This window comes from Schistocerca serialis, chromosome 3, assembly GCF_023864345.2.
Source record: "Schistocerca serialis cubense isolate TAMUIC-IGC-003099 chromosome 3, iqSchSeri2.2, whole genome shotgun sequence".
Classification (NCBI taxonomy): domain Eukaryota; kingdom Metazoa; phylum Arthropoda; class Insecta; order Orthoptera; family Acrididae; genus Schistocerca; species Schistocerca serialis.
In genome coordinates, this window is record NC_064640.1 from 253,956,568 (window position 1) to 253,974,526 (window position 17,959).

Below are 17,959 nucleotides of genomic sequence, written 5' to 3' on the forward strand. Positions count from 1 at the left end.
TCCTACTCACCTCACTGTGCGAAGCATGGGCAAGGCAAGCTTTCTAAGTAAATGTCAGGGCTATGCTACACAGATAATGTTGTAGTATAAACATATGATACGCAACAAAACCAGTAAAATAGACATAATATCTAAGTTAAATATAGACATGGATTGTTGTCTAGCACAGGAATAAAAACACGAAGTATCCCAGATTCCTATAATTTTACTATTAGAGCACGTAGTTAAGCATTTGGACCACCTTAAGGTTGCTGGACATGAAACGGAAGATCTACAATTTGAAATCGACTAATAACAATGCACAACATTCAGAGGTTGGTTGAGGAGCAAGTACTCCATGTGGTAGTACACTGGTACAATATTACTCTGTTTTTTAATTATAACTTCTTATTTGTGTATCTACTGTAAGTGCTGTCAGAGGTGTGGTCGACAATTTTGTAAATTTGGAGGAAGATGTTGTAATAAGGTGTGTGTAGCTAATACAGTAGTTCATCAGTTGAAAACAAAAGTCTGAAAATGAGTCCATGATCATATTGCGGCACTTTATTTTAAAGGCCCGTCTTAATCACATGCACTTTTACACTTCACTATTACCGGTTTCGGCTACTGCCACCTTCAGATCTGTTACACATAAAAACAGGGTGTAACAAACTAAGATCAATTTGCTGACACCAAATCTACGTAAGACCTGGTGCTACATAAGGAAAATAAAATGTGTTTACACAATTAACAGCCATGTATACCAGCCACACATACCATAAAATATTCTGATGTAGGTATTAATGTCAAATTATACATGTAGGTACATAGTAAGTGCTGGTGATGATCAGGATGCATCTGCTATTTGTGCAGATAACTGAGGTCAGCATAGGGCACTATAGTTAGGGTACATGAGTATCCAGTATATCAAATGTAATGGTTAAAATGCAGTATGCACTGTCATTAATTAAAGTAATACAGTAGTGACCAGTAACACTGTTAAAAACATAGTAAGGTATACACATTCTCCCCAAGCAGAATGCTACATTGAAGAGGAAGAGTTAGTTGAGTACAATGCTAGAGCAATCCAGCATACTACTCATTTTGACTGAGTGTTGTGGAAGCAATAAAGCTAGATGCCCCAACCTCCCAGAAAAGTAGAAGCAGAAATGCCAATGGTAGAGCCACCCAAGTTACAGGCTGACAAATGGTACAGTAGGAGGTATCTCTACTGAGTCTAGTAAACTGAACATTGTATCATGTAAATATTTAAACTATATCCAACGATATTGTGTTCCAATGTGTTCATTGTAAAAAATGTGTTTCTCTATTATGATACCAATGATTCCAGTGATATGAATTTTGTATTACGTGAAAATGTAATCTATATCCACGAATTATGTGTAGTGATGTAGTATATGATGAACACTCATGAAGAAAAATAGTAATTCTGTGAGAAAAGGTATCCAATAAGTCACATACTACTAAAAGCTATGATTCTATACTGTACATGTGAACAATATACAAAAGTTTTACAGTGTGAAAACTATTTTATCATGAATCTGTACTAACAAGCCTGTAATACCTAATTGTGTGTTTGGAAATAAAGCGATTGTACAATCCACTGGCATGCACGGTTAGGCCATGAAAATTTTATAACCTCAGAGGTCCAAGCTTACAAAATTTTCCCTGGGGGAAGGGACACGTCGCAAACGTAAGAAATATTCCAACGAATCCATTAGTTCAGTTTAAGAAGAAGTTCTTGACCAAGGGGTGGCTGCGCAATTGCGCTGACTCTGGAAGGGGACAAGCTAATATTTGAACTCGATAACCAGTCTCAGATGCATAAAAGCGGCATGTGACTCGCCTCTTTGTTGCAAGGCCCAAAAGATGTACAGTAGGAAAATTTCAAGTGTACCAAATAGGAAGGGCATTATGGGTTAACTGCTTGATCAATCATGCACAGGGCATACAGCACAATCATTTAACCTTCTAGTAGTAGTGCTGAGTGCAAATGAAGGCATATAAATAGGACTTTCCTGTACTACTGAGAAGAGCGGAATGAGCTATGAGCAGATGACACTGTCTTCACAGCATTCATCAGTCTGAACATACGGAATGTTGACTTAGGAGATCATAGTTGGGGACTTGTATATAGAGAAATGTGCCACGGATATAAAATGCCTGACAAACAGCAATGTAAAATTTGAAAACAAACTTTTAAAGTTGTTCCTTGACACCTTCTCTATTCTGTATAATAATTTCAATTATTGCGATGTGTAAGCGGGTGGTGGTTAGTCATTACTAACTCACATCTGTATATTTTAAAAAAACTTAATTAATTTGGAATATAAATGTAAAATTACTTGTTGCACATCATTGCGGTTTGTCTTGCAAATGATCCCCAGAACATGAATATGACTGACTGACTGACTAACAAACTACCACTCCTCCACCAGTATGGTTCCATTCCTCCACTAGTGTAGTTAATAACTGCTGGATGGTCACTTGTGCGTGCATGTGGACGTACTGCAATATGTCTCCCCAATGCATCCACACATGTGCAATGGGATTTAAGTTTGGAGAGTGGGCAAGGCAGTCCATTCACCAAATATCCTCTTATTTCAAGAGTACCTCCACCAGTGCTGTTTCATGCAGTTTCACACATAAAACTGAAGTCAGAGACAAATGCACTTATGAAGAGACAAACGTTGGGAAGAAGCACAGTGTCACAATAATACTAACTGATGTTCAAAGATTTGGAGGTCAGTACACCCATACAAAATTATGTCTCCCCACATCATAACAACTGGACCACCAAAACAAGCATGTTTGAGGAGGAGGAGGAGGAGGAGATTAGAGCTTAACATTCCATCAACAACAAGGTCATTAGAGATGGAGCACAAACTCAGATTAGGGAAGGGTGGAGAAAGAAATCCACCATGTTCTTTTCGAAGGAACCATCCCAACAATTGCCTTAAGCAATTTAGGGGAAACCACGGAAAACCTAAATCAGGAGGGCCAGACACGTGTTTGAACCATCGTCCTCCTGGATCATGTTCAACAATGTTCTTGCATGCATTGTGTGTTCCGACCCCTTGCCATAAGAGGCTGCACCCAGTACTGTCGAACATGATTGGTGGTCCAGGTGTTATGGTATGGGGAGGTATAATGTTGCATGGACGTACTGACCTTCAAATCTTTGAACACGTTATACTCACTGATTAATGTTGATTGATTATTCTGCTCCCAACTACCATATTGTTGTTTTAACAACCAAACTTACAACCACAACAGACACGCGGGATCTGAATCTGACAGCTTGTCAATGTTAATGTGACTCTATACTTCTTCCCTGTGTGTGTCTTTTCAGGAATGTATTCTGCCCAGACTTCATTTTTATGGATGACAATGTGTGACCACATCAAACAGCACTGGTGGAGGAACTATTGGAACGAGAGGATATTCTGTGAATGGATTGAATTGTCTGTTCCCTCAACTTAAATTCCATCAAACTCATATGAGATGCATTTGGGAGATGTACTGCAGCACATCCACATGCACCATTGACCATCCAGCAGTTGTCAGCTGTGCTGGTGGAGAAATGGAATACCCTACCACAAGAACTCCTTACCAACCTTGTGGCCAGCATGGGAGCACATTGCAGAGCAGGCATTGCTGTTCATGGTGATCACACACTCTATTGAGAGCATGTCCTGGCTTTTGTAATGTCCAAGAGACCACCAAGAATCATGGAGACTTCAGTGTAATTACTGTCTCTGAATGAAAGTGTCATTTCTGTTCATCTCATCGCATATTTCTTTCAGTTAACTTCTATACTACACTGCAGCAGTTCTTTCTATGTATGGTCCAAGTTTCATAAAGCTACATTAATTGGCAGTGACACATCACGCAAAAGTTACTTTTGTTCTAAGGTCTTGCACACGAGTGTATGTTGAGCACCTAGCTTCTGCCCTGATACTTCTTTCCCAATTGATCACATAAGTTATAATTTTGTCCTGAGAGAGCCGTGTTCTCTTCATGTACGGCACTTTTTTGGCCTGTTCGATTCCATTCTTTGAACCCATATCTCTAAATACTTCGCTCACTACCTTGGAATATAATTTCATTAATTTCTTGTGCATTATGATTTAGCAGGTCATTACCATTTTCCTCTGAGGATCCCTGGCAACTAGAAAAAAAAATCTACGGAGAAATGTTTATGGCTATAATTCTGTTCCCCTATACTCAAATTGGAAAGTACACTGTATGTGCCTGGTTGTAAAACTCTAGAAGATCAATTTATCTTGGAGAATCAGTCGAAAAGTTAATACTGATGTCTGGACACCAAATTAAGTGTGTCTTTCTTAAAGTTTGAGCTTAGCACAGTGTCAGATATGAAAAGGAAAAATGTGTAGTGAAATCTGAGAGCTCTTCAGGACTATACTCAAAAAGCTTCTTTTCTTTTTAAATTCAAGCTCTTGTGCAAGTTCTCAAATATCTGTTCAGTACAATGTTTTAATATGTTAATACTTTAGAATATTATATTATATTAGGTATAATTGGCCGCTCACCCCACTCGTAAATAGCATCTTGTATATACATAAGATATTCTAAAGTTGGCATGGCATCTTGTGACCCCAAGTACTGTCACACATCTATTAGAGATTGAAGAATGTTGATATGAAATGCTCCTGCTGGAAGGTTCAGGTTCTAACATCCAATTTAAATCAAGGTGACTTGAGATACAGCACAAGCTCAGACTGGACACGGAAGGTGAAGAAATTGGAACTAAAATGAAATGTCTTGAGTTTTGTTGAATATTTTCTGTGATGTACACTGTTAATACATTGGAACTGTGTGCCAGATCGGGACTCAGACCTACACACTTGCCTTGCTCTCCTAATGCCTTCCCAATAATGCCACCCATGCTTGTCTCAATGATAGACTCAAAGCTTCAGTCTGCCACCAACCTTCCCTCAAATTGCAATACTGTGGTACTAGTATTGCTATGGAAAGGATTATAACCTTGAAGTTGTTACCAAACCAAAACATCCTAAGCAGCCCCCAGTGAAGCATGATGCTACTGATATACTGAGAGAGGAGAAGGTTAAAAAGGGGAAGCAGAAAGTATGCCTCAATGAAAAACATTATAATGACAAAGTGGCACACAGACAGTACCATAAAGTAACAACATTTGAGACTATTACAAAGTAGAACAAATTTAGTGCCTAGCTATGACTGGAATCAATGGTACAGTATTCTACACAGAAAGCTACTCTGAACATAACAGTTACCCATTACAACGACATACAGTAAACAGCATCCACCAAGTAAAATTATTTCATGCTTTAGGGTGTCCCCAGTGGGTGAAATGGTAGAAGGTTACCTGTTTGTGTGTTCAGTCTGTGTGAACATGGAACATTTGCCAACAACTGATGATGGTATTTTCAGCAAACTTCTTTGCTGATTATCATCTGCTCCAATGAAATTCTGGCTACCATGCTGTGGAACTTGACCAAGCTGGTCATCACGTGTCTTTACAACAGCTGTATGCTGTGGAGGAGGTGGCGGTGGTGGCGGTGGCTGCTGCTGCTGTTGTTGTTGCTGCTGCTGTTGTTGTTGCTGCTGCTGCTGTTGCTGTTCCCTTGCTGTTGTACCTGCAGCTGTACTGTTGGACGAGAGCCAAGCATTTGACTCTAGGGCCATTGATGTTCGCACAGATGCCTGCCGGTAATCAAACCTTTAACAGGAAAAGAAACACTTCCAAGATAAAGAGTCAGCTACAACAAATATAAATCAGATTCATGTATATGGAGATGGTTCTCGAATGAAGCAAAGTCTATTCATAAGACAAAACTACAATAAAAGGTAAATATTTAAAAAAAGATTAAGAGAAATATAAATGTTCAGTTTTCAACAGATACTACATAACAACTTCATCTGCTCTCTATTAGAATCATTGATTTTTCACAAACAACAAATTGTATTTTTCAGACAGTTATGTTTAGGACCTATAGCCTTTCTTGTGTTACATTTCCATTGTATATTAGCATCAAACACTCCATTTAACATGCACCTTACATATACAATTTTTCACACTATTTATTCCTAACAACTGGTATGCAACAATTTGCTTTTGCAGACCTTATATCTGAGTATGACAAAATGTCTTAACCTTCAGTCTTGTGAACTGCAGAGAACTGTTCGGTATTGGGGTAATTTGATGATGATTATTTTTTTTTTTAATCTGTCTCAGTTGCAATGATATAAAATTCAGCTGTAGTGGTTACCGGTTTCAGGCTGACACATCAACCGTATTTCTATGGACTATATATAGGACAGACGCAGCGTTGCATCTCACAGCGCCGCAGTGAACACATTAGGTATGTACGCTTGCGTCAGACCAACAAATCTGCAGTGGCGGAACATAGTATTGACGAGAAGCACATCTTCGATTTCGAGGACACAAAGAAAATGTGCAGTACAAATGGTTTTTGGGACTCAGTAATCAAAGAGTCCATAGAAATACGGTTACACGACAACCTAATCAACTGCAACAGTGGCTACCATCTCAGCACAGCCTGGGACCCTGCAATCAGGAAAATCAGAGAAGAATGTTCCGTTCCACCGAGGGCCGTGGATGGAGCAGACAGAGATGGATGCCGGAACTTGAACCCCACGCATGCGCCCCCCCCCCCTTCCCCCCCCCCTCCCCACCACTACCACCGGCCGATCCAGGCGCATCGGGCGTTTCCACGGGCGCCGTGATTGGCCGGCTGCGGGTAGCGGAGAGCGGTCCAGCAGAGATATAAGCCTGTGACCGATGATATCCCGACACTTCACCTGAAGACGATGGAGACGCATTCCATCAAAATGTTGCTACGAGACGACGATGCTACTCAGCTAACAACCTGTGAAGACTTCATATATAACTTCAGTGCTATGGTAACAGATGGAGTAGCAACAGCTGCAATTCTGACTCCTTAACCGAGGTCACTAATGCATGCCTTTGTGGAGATGCTTGACTTGTTGGTAGCTGGTGGTGGAAGAAATTTTCACACCCAAAATCTGGCTGACAATCAGAGGAGGGGTGGTGGTGTAAAGCTCCTGATCACTATACTTGGCACCAATGTTCTGCATAAAATTCCAAACCTCTCCATAATGTCTCATGACATGAATGCATGTTATGCTGCTGATGGTGAGCTGTCTGTCAGATGTGGATTTTAAGTCTGGAGGTCTCCTTAATGTTATCTGAGAGGTGTAGGCTATAGCAAGAACTGGGTTTCACCCTCTGCCTTCTCTCATCTTCATACAGTGCAAACATGACACCACACTATCACACACCCAATATGGTAATCTACACACTTAAGACACAACTCTCACACAATGTGTGGAAAATGGAATTGAGGCTGTAGGAAGAAAATGCTTTGTGATTAGATAGCTAACCCCACCCCTAAGGAACTTCCAGCCAACAATGCCATATGACTCCTTTTTAACAGCTGTAACAAAAGCAACCACTTTAACAGTATCAATAGCTTATCCAAAAACTTATATTGCAATGTTCACTGTTTCCCCATTCCCCACCACTGGCCCAATGGTTCCTTGATCTATTCCCTAAATTATGAGAGGGGCTGCAAAGACTGAAATAACTAATCCACACAGTTACAGCACCACCACATGGCAGCTCGTAAGAGAGATACTGTTCCTGACATGATTATTTCCTACATTGTTGTGGCACACAAGTCTTTTAATTGTTGCAAAAGCTTCTTTTGACCTTTAAGAACTAATAAAGAAGCTGGTCCAATACTATGATCAGCAAGTGTATGGGATGTCCATGTATTTTTGCATCTTTAATTAAAAGAAAAAACCAGGCTAATCAAATTTAGAAATGGCTGCTAAGATGATATGTATAAGTAGGCCCTTGTTTTGTCTTCTCCAGCTCATGGAAAGCCCCATAAAAGATCATCTGATACAATATGAAGCTACCTGAAGCCCTCAAATTGGACACTTTATTGATCAAGGAAATACTCAAAAGTACTCAGTCTGTACCACATCAGATAGATAGTTAGTTAGTTCATTATCTACACGTTCCATAGATTATCTGATGCAGGTGAAAGGGAATAAAAAGTTTAAAAAATGATACCACCAGGAATAGCTAGATGATAAATGTAAGGATTTAGAAGCACATTTCACTAGGGGAAAGACAAATACTGCCAACAGGAAAATTAAAGAGGCCTTTGGGGAAAAGAGAAGCAGCTTTATGAATATCAAGAGCTCAGATGGAAAACCAGCCCTAAGCAAAGAAGGGGAAACTGAAAGGTGGAAGGAGTATAAAGAGGGTCTACACAAGAGAGATAAACTTGCAGGCAATATTATAGGAAGGGAAGTGGATGTAGATGAAGATGAGATGGGAGATATGAAACTGCGAGAAGAATCTGATAGAGCTCTGAAATATCTAAGTTGAAACAAGGTATTAGGAGTAGACGATATTCTGTCAGAACTTCTGGTAGCCTTGGGAGAGCCAGCCATGACAAAACTCTTCCCTCTGATGTGCAAGATGTGTGGGACAAGTAAAATACCCTCACACTTCAAGAAGAATGTAATAATTTCAATTCCAAAGAAAGCAGTGGCCGACAGGTGTGAAAATCAGTTTAACTAGTTATGGCTGCAAAATACTAACACAAATTCTTTACCGAAGACTGGAAAAACAGGTAGAAGCTGAACTCGGGGAAGGTCAGTTTGGATTCCGGAGAAATGTAGGAACTCGCGAGCCAATACTGACACTATGACTTATCTTAAAAGATACATTAAGGAAAGCAAACCTACATTTACAGCATTTGTAGACTTAGAGCAAGCTTTTGATAATGTTGTCCGGAATATTCCCATTAAGATTTTGAAGGTAGTAGGGATAAAATACAGGGAGTGAAAGGTTATTTACAACTTGAACAGAAACCAGACAGTAGTTATAAGAACTGAGGGGCATGGCAGGGAAGCAGTGGTTGAGAAGGGAGTGAGACAGGGTTGTGGAACATCCCTGATGTTATTCAACTGTACATTGAACACGCAGTAAAGGGGGGGCAGGGGGGGGGGAGAGAAAATTTGGAGTACGAATTAAAGTTCAGGGAAAAGAAATAAAAACTTTGAGGTTTGCAGATGACACTGAAATTCTGTCAGAGACAGCAACGGACTTGGAAGAGCAGTTGAAGGGCATGGACATTGTCTTAAAAGGAGGATATAAGATGAACAACAACAAAAGCAAAACAAGGATAATGGAATGCAGCCGAATTAAATTGGGTGATGCCAAGGGAATCAGAGTAGGAAACGGGGCATTTCAAGTGACAGATGAGCTTTGCTATTTGAGCATCGAAATAACTGATGATGACCAAAGTAGAGGGGATATAAACGCAGACTGGCAATGGCAAGAAAAGCATTTCTGAAAAAGATATTTTGTTAATGGCAAATATAGATTGAAATGTTAGGTTGTCTTTTCTGAAAGTATTTGCCTGGAGTGTAGCCAAGAATGGAAGGGAAACATGGACAATAAACAATTTAGATAAAACGAGAAGAGAAGCTTTTGAAATGTAGTGTTACAGAAGAATGGTGAAGATTAGATGGGTTTATCACGTAACTAATGAGGAAGTACTGGTTGGTTGGTTTGTTTGGGGTGTAAAGAGACCAAACTACAGGGTCATCAATCCCTAGGAAGTACTGAATAGAACTCGGGAGACAAAAGCAGATTCAGAAGGGTGTAGGTTGCAGGAGTTATTTGGAGGTGAAAAGGTTTGCAGAGGATAGAGTAACATTCAGAGCTGAATCAAGCCAGTCTTCAGACTGAAGACCACGACAACAACAGATTCTTTTATCAAAATGATGCTGAATGAGTGAGTTTACAGGATATGTATACATGATTACTGTTAGCATTAATGAAGATATTGTCATTTTATTCCTACTTATGCAGCTATACTTAAAAACAAGATTTTTTAAATACTGTATACCAGTTATTAAATAGAAATTTGTCAATGGAATAGAAAAAGTTGTCCAGGAGATATGATTTTAAATTAGATTTAAAACTTGCTTTGCTACCTGTCAGATATTTTATGATATTGGGCACATGATTAAACATTTTTGTTGCTGCATTTTTGAACTCCTTTCCGAGGTACTGAAAGCTTTAACAGTGGGTAATAAAGGTCATTTTTCCCTCTAGTTTTGTAGGTATGTACATCACTGTTCTTCTCAAATTGTGATGGATTAGTATGATGAATTTCATTTGTGAAAATGTGAACTGTGATGGCACAGTTAAATGCCTGGCTCCTTGAAGAGATACCTATATGACGTCCATAGCCGAACACCAGTTATTATCCTTACTGCTTGCTTTTGTGATATCAATATTTTCTTTGTAAGTTATGAGTTAACCCAGAAAATTATTATGTAAGACATTGTTGAGTGGAAAAATGAAAAATATGTCAGGAGGTTGATACATTTGTTTCCAAGACCAGCAATTGTACGAAGAGCAAAAGTAGCAGAACTTAATTGTTTCAGGAGCTTGGTAATATGCTTCTTCCAGTTCAAGTTTTCATCAATATCTACAACCAAAAATTTGGAGTATTCTAAACTATTTACAGACTCCTGCACATGTGCTACATCCATTGTTGGTATGACTCTACTTGTTTTACAGAACTGAATGTAGTGTTTTTCTTTTTTCAAAATTTAGGGAGAGTCCATTTTCAGGGATCCACTTAATAATTCTATGGAACACATCATTTACTAACTCTTCCGTTGTTTTCTCTCTAATGGGATTGATTGTAACATTAGTGTCATCTGCAAAAAAGTATGAATTTCGCTCAGTGAAAGTTAAATGGAAGGTCATTCAGATATATAAGGAATAGCAGTGGACCCAAAATTGAACTCTGTGGAACTCCCTTCGTGATTTTACCCCTGTCACTAAAATTTTCTACCTTTACGATATTGTCTGAAATATTCAGCACAACCTTTTACATTCTGTTTGTCAAGTATGATTCAAATCAGCATGTGTTAAGTCATCAATTCCAGAAAATTTGAATTTTTGTAAGAGAGTATCAAGGTGTACACAATCAAAAGCCTTGGAGAGATGATAAAAATATCAATTGGCAATATATTACTATTTAATGCTTGTACTATTTGGTGAGTAAATGTATAAATAGCATTCTCAGTTGAGCAACCTTTGTGGAATCCAAACTGTGATTTGGTATGTAAACTGTTTTCATTTAAGTGTGGCACTACTCTTGAATACATTACTTTTTCATATACTTGGGAAGAAGATGTCAGTATGGAAATTGGATGATAATTACTTAAGTCCAAGCAACAGCAGAGAGAAGACTGTACAGGGTATGCCATTAACCTAGGCGGCTGCAAAACTCGTGCTGCACCAAGTGAGAATATCTAGAGGTAAGGAGGCTGTGGATCAATATCACCACAGCCAGTTGAAAGGTTCTTTTTAATTGGATGCTGAAGCAGCAGCAATACTTGGTCCCACAAGTTACTGGAAGCTAAATTCTGCCCTGCTGCTGAAAACCATAATAATATTGATTATGTATAGGTTGTCACCAGGCATCAGGTTAGTGGCCACCACACACAAGTCTGTTGTGTCAGCTTCAGATGAAATTGCAAATACCTTTGGCTTGAATTTATTTAATAAATTTATATTTCCTGTGGGCAATTCGGTGTGCGTCACGTCTAGCCTTATATCATGTATAAACCCAGAAACTTATACAAGGCATTTTCTTGCTTATTTCAGAAGGACAAATTTATATTTCCTGTGGGCAATTCGGTGTGCGTCACATCTAGCCTTATATCATGTATAAACGCAGAAACTTATACAAGGCATTTTCTTGCTTATTTCAGAAGGACATTGTGCATGTGCAATATTTCACAAAACTGCATTCCATCCCACTCTTCAGTTTCCTAGGGCATGTCCTACACCATAACCCTCCGGAATGAGCTCACAAAGAACTCAATTGCCTGATGGAAATAGGAGTTCCATGACACATTCTATCCAGTATTTGAGCTCCCCCTCCCCCCCCTCCACCCCACCCCACCCCAGACAAGTCCTGGCAAATGAGTGGCTATTTCAAGATAACATATCTCTTGCCTAATACAAAAGTGTTGATTTCCAAATTGGAAGATGGTCCCTTTGAGTAATGGGTGCATATTTTCAGCTGCCCCTTGAAAAAGGATGCAAAGAAGGTCATTAATATGCTACCAGGTGCCTCTCAGTGTTGCAAGTGAACTCATTATTACTCAGCTTTCTCTAGAACAGCTTGTATTTGGTGCACCTCAGTTCGAAAATTACCTTCATGAGATAGTTGTCACAAACAGTTGATCTGACCACCCGTGCAACACACGGCTGGTATTTTACTACAACAGCTGATAGGTCTGCATTGTGTCAGTTCTTTCATCCAGAAATCTAGCACCTGCAACATATTCCCTGAAAGAATGGAATGCAACCAACAAATTCCCATGAATCTAAAGCAATGGCTGTAATAAGTGCTAATGTTTCGTGTATTTCACATTAGGCCATCCACTCATTTTTGCAATAATGTTGTTGAGGCCTGATGCTATAGTATAACACGCGACTGGAACAGAACATCCGTTCACATACATTTTGAACATCCTGTCAAAATCTCACAAAAAATATTTACAAATAGAAAAAGTAGATTCACCGTAATGTATGGTATCTGTAAGTTACTTGATTACCTATAAATGTTCCTGTTTAAAATGTTTGTGGACTGCAATGCTATTCTGGTGAGTTTTGGACTTAGGCACAGTATTGCTGAATACAAGGAATAACAAGACTTGCTCCACAGACATTCTTCATGTCTTGTCTAGGCTTCCCATGGGCCCAAAGTAAACTCTGATAGCTTGATGCAAATCTGTTTTCAGGTAGAAAATCCACCTCCCATGACCCTCACATTAAATACACAATGTAACATGGATGCACCAACAGAGCACTACACTCTAAAACCTGTAGCGTACATACAACTGTGGTTGGCCTTAAAGACTCTGCTCCAGGCACACAAATGTCAAGAATTTCGGTTCCCTCTGCAATCTCCTGATAATCAGTTAAGGTGTTTTTTAGCATCCCCTTTTACATATACATCTACGTTCTATGAGTCACTATGAAATGTATGGCAGAGGGCACTTTTTACTGTACTGAATATTAATGTTTCTTCCTGTTTGATTCACAGGTGTAGCATGGTAAGAATGACTAGATGTACACCTCCCTGGGAGCTGTTATCACCTAATTTTATTTCCAAAATTGATACAGTATAAATACACAGAAGACTGAAAAATATTTATAGATTTTGCTTGCAAATCCTGGTCTTGAAATTTACTAAGGAGGTCCTTGCAAGAAGTACGGCACCTTTCTTTGGAGGTCTGCCTGTTCTCAACATTTCTGTTACACTCTCTCACCAATGAAGCAAGCCTGTGACCATTTGCATTGCTCTGATTTATAAACCCTCTGGTAACCAGGTATTGTTATCTGGTGTGGGTCCCATACTAAGCCTTGTGGAAAGTCTAGAAACACCAAATTAACTTCATTTCCACTGCCCACACATGAAAAGTATGACAAGAGTTTGCACATGATCTAAAGAGCCAGTCAGATTCAACCCTATGGCTCAATTCTGGGTAGTCACAGCCTAGGTTGTCACAGAATTGCCAAAGTCTCTGGTTTATGTCTTCTAATTGGCTCAAAACCGGAGGTTCTTGGCAATTTTTAGGAACAATGCGACAGGCTGTGAGCTCCATCAAAGCATCACAAGCAACACTGATTGTTTTAATCTTCTCAGTCAGTTGTTGGAAGATACTACATATGACCTCAGTATCCAAGTGAAAAGCATTGTTTGTTCTGATGTGAACAAGAATCTACAACCGGCTGTAACCTGTGTTCAAGACTGCTGTTAGAATGAACACTTTGAGATGCTGAACAGATCTCCAATGTAGATTGAGTGAATACGGTGCTCGTTCCCAGCCCTTATTGCCATATACCGTAATTTATTTGAATTACCAACTGTTTATGGCCCTTCCCTCTCACCTTCGGCATGTCAAAGGATGAAGATGGCTTTGCAACAAAAGAAGTGTGTCAGCAAAGGCGGAAGGAAGATTAGAAGTTAGCAAAGGAAATCACACTGATATCTCTACAATTCTCTGATTCAAGATCTTGGGAGAGTTTCCTATGAGGGACACTGAAGGTGGATGTTTTCTACCAAATAACTTGCTTAGAGATATGTCTACTCATGAGCAAGTAACAAGAATATCAAACAGATCATCAGCCAGTACAGCATTCACATCTTATCTCAACTAGTACTGCACCAGTTCATGTCTTGGACTGTGTGTACACAGACAACATTGACTCCTTTCTGAATCACATGCTGACCACTGAGTGCTGCATTATACATAAGTCATTTATGTCAGTTTCTCTCAAATTCGTTTGTCATATATTTCTGCCTCTGGATTGCTCACATGTATCTCCTTCTGTACATTGATCTCTATCTTCTAATGTCATAGCAGCCTAAGCCATACACATGACAATAGCATTTATGGAGAAACTCGGTTTACAACATTCATGACCACCTCGAGTACCTTATGTACAGCACTCTGAGTCCTTCCATGGCAGTTAGTGCAGGGCAGCATACTGCCTCCTATTAGACATGCAGCAGCTGCTCCCCTGCCCTTGTTTTGGTTTTTTTTCTTGTTTTGAATATTCATTCCTGCTGCAGAATCTAGAGTCCTGTGCCCAGTGGGAGATGTGGCTGCCAGCCTAGGTGGACAACTGGCACCACACTCATACTCTAAGGCCCAGTGCCGGCAGTGGTGCAGAGCTCTACAGGGGTGCAGTAGCATTCACCCACAAAAACAAGATATGGCTTTGATGTTTTTGTATCAGTGATGTGATGTCCACAATAGTAGGAAAATAAGCAATACCACTTAGTGTCCACATTAAATACTGGCCCACTACCTTCTCTTTTTTTTTGGGGGGGGGGGGGGGGATGATAAACACTAAGGAACCAGTATCACAACCACCATCCACAGATGAAGGAGAGAAGGAAGACTAGGGTTTAAGGTCTAATCCATGAGAACATCATTACAGTTGGAGCAGAAGCTCGAATTCAGGAAGCATGGAGAAGGAAATCAGTAATCTATTTTTCAACAGAATCATCCTGATATTTTCTTAAATTATCTGGGGAAATCACGAAAAAGCTAACTCTGGATGGCCGGATGAGGACCATGCTAGGTCTGAAGGTGAACTACCACCACCACCAGGTGCCTGACAGGACCAAAGCCAACTGCTGACCACCCCACAGATCACAATAGCACCACTGTCCATTCTAACCACAGCCAGCATCACTGCAGTCAGAAGGTGAGTTTGTGAGCTCTGGTAGCTGTGTCCTCTACAAAACATGAGCAGCGAGTACTGCAGAGATGACCACAAATGATTCTAAACACAAACAGCAGTACTTCTTCATAGGAAAGTATTAAAGAGGATGCAGTTCTATCTCAGCCAGCCATATTGTGAAACCATGAGGCAACAGTCATGGATAGTTCACCGTTGAAGCCACCATTTTCATGTGGTGAATTTGTTATTCACTGTACCATTCCTGAGGTAACTGTCTCCGTATTTTACATTATGATTCCATGAAAAGCTCATCTGTTTATCCCTAGTTGTATCCAGAATGTTTACTGCTTGTTTTTCAGTATTTGGTATGTAACATGGATGAGAAACATGTTTTTAGCAATTGTTCCGCTGTATTTGTTATCTTCATTAAACTTGTATCCCTGACAAGGGTTACCAGGTTTTCTAATTGAAAATAAGGGAGAGTCCATACCTTCAGCTTCCAGTCTTTAGCTTAACCAACTTAATAATTTTGTTCCATGTGGCTACAACCTAATACCATGCACATTTGAGTCTATGCCTGTAAAACTGATGCTGATGTGCTGCACAGTGGGTTCATTACTGTTTTAGAACAATGCTATGCTGCCAATGTATAGTTCGATCTACAGCTCAGAATATTTCGATAAGCGAAGTTGAATAATTAAAAATTTTAAGAAATACTTCATTTCAACCACACTATATCAGACTGAAATATGGGAGAAATGTTCTTAAACATGTGAGACTAAAGAAAGAGTCAAAATAGGTGAAAACGTGAGAAATACAGGAGACCTGACAACTCTACCCTAACCAATGGCTAAGGTTAGACTGTCTTGAATTTTTGGAAAATGAAATAAGACATTGTTGTATTTTACTAAATAGTGAGAGTTTGTTTCATGAATTTATGACATGCACACAGCTCTACTGATGAAAAGGAACAGCTTTGCAACTACATGAGAAACATACATTTCAACACCACAGAGAGCTGCTGATAAAATAATTCTTTATTTGCTACTGGTTTTGATCATCTGATCATCTACAGGTACATAAAAATTTCCAATAACTGAAGATGATCAGATGATTAAAACTGGTAGTAAATAAAGAATCAGTTTATCAGAAGCACTTAGTGGTTTTGAAATATAACTTTTTGCAAATACTTACGAGATGTGGGGCATCACCTGCACAAAATATACTACAACACAAATTGCTTTATGTGATATTTGTGCTTTACACCCTACAGGTCATTTGTTGTATTTCAGGGTACCCCCACTCTCCACCATATTGAGATTGCAGTGGTGCATCACAAATCATGCTAGCACCAACACCACGGAGCCAAGTTAACACTTTAAGATGGCTCCTAGTTTAGATTAAGGATAACCACATCCAAATTTAGCTCTTCCACATACAGGTCTAATGTTTTAACCACTACACTGCCTTATAGAGCCTGAAACTGGTGAGGTCTCTAGGGTACGAAACCATTTCCAACTTTTGTTAGATCCCCACAGCCATCAATATACCCCATTGGTATTTTTTTTCCCCAGTTTCACAGTACTTTTTGCCCATGAAATATGTTGTAAACAACTAAATAGTGAAAATGAAAACTGTTTTAAAAGGAATTTTTTCTGAAAATGCATTTTCAGTGTTATTGTTTTCTCGATACTCTGTTGAATATCCCTATATTTGATCCAGATGCTAAACAATTGAGAAAGTCTTTGAAATATGCGTTAGTAGATGGTGAATGGTCTTTGTGCCTAGCTGTACTTCCCTCTGAAGTTCCAAAATTTAAATATGAAAAAAGGTTTTTGTTGGTTACAGTTTTATTAGTTAAAAGCCTAATGCTATATTTCTTTCTGTGCTTATATTATCACAAATAAAACACAGTGTTTCGGTATTAATGGCACTTGCAAAAAAATTAAAAAAAAAATTGCCTGCTATCTTGTTGAAAACTGACATTTTTGAGACTGTGCCTGTGTGTAAAAAACAAGTTGATTCTCGCAGCGAAGAAAACAGCAACCAGCCACTGTTAATAACACAACTTATCTACACAAATAGCACTGTTACCGGTTTCAAAGCAACAGGTTCATTTTCAGATGGATGTTCATGTTTTGGTTGTCTTTTATATTAGTTGTTGGAAAAAATGTTAACAACAACAAATACAATATGAACAGCTGCCTGAAGATGAACCTGTCATTTCAAAACCAGTAACGGCACTGTTCGTGTAAATAAATAGAATTATTACCAGTGACTGGTTGGTGTTTTCTTCTATGCAAGAAAAAACTTGTAAAAACTTTCTTACTGGCACCTAGAAACAGTCAGTACACTAGTAGTAAAATAAAGTATGTATAAAAAAGTATGTATTCTAATTTGTCTCATTATTTTTTGCAGTGATGTGGTTAGCTGCATAAGTCTGTGGTATCACAATACCTTCTCAGTTCCCTGGATACATATCAGTTATATACCAAGATAGATACATTGTTTTTTCATTAAAGATAGAGACGTTGTTTTTTCATTCTCCTGACAAATGTGTGATTTGGCACTTAGAAGCTTTTCACATTCCACTCCTCAATTACA

General features: G+C 39.1%; 1 protein-coding gene across 1 annotated transcript in view; it reads right to left on the reverse strand.

Moving 5' to 3' along the window:
- The window catches only part of LOC126471580 (zinc finger protein ZFP2-like), a 43,539-nt gene that overhangs the window by 12,217 nt on the left and 13,363 nt on the right, over positions 1–17,959 (reverse strand). The window contains exon 2 of the mRNA XM_050099810.1: positions 5,369–5,722. Coding sequence (XP_049955767.1) covers positions 5,369–5,722 — 354 coding nt within the window. The remainder of the gene's footprint in view (positions 1–5,368; positions 5,723–17,959) is intronic.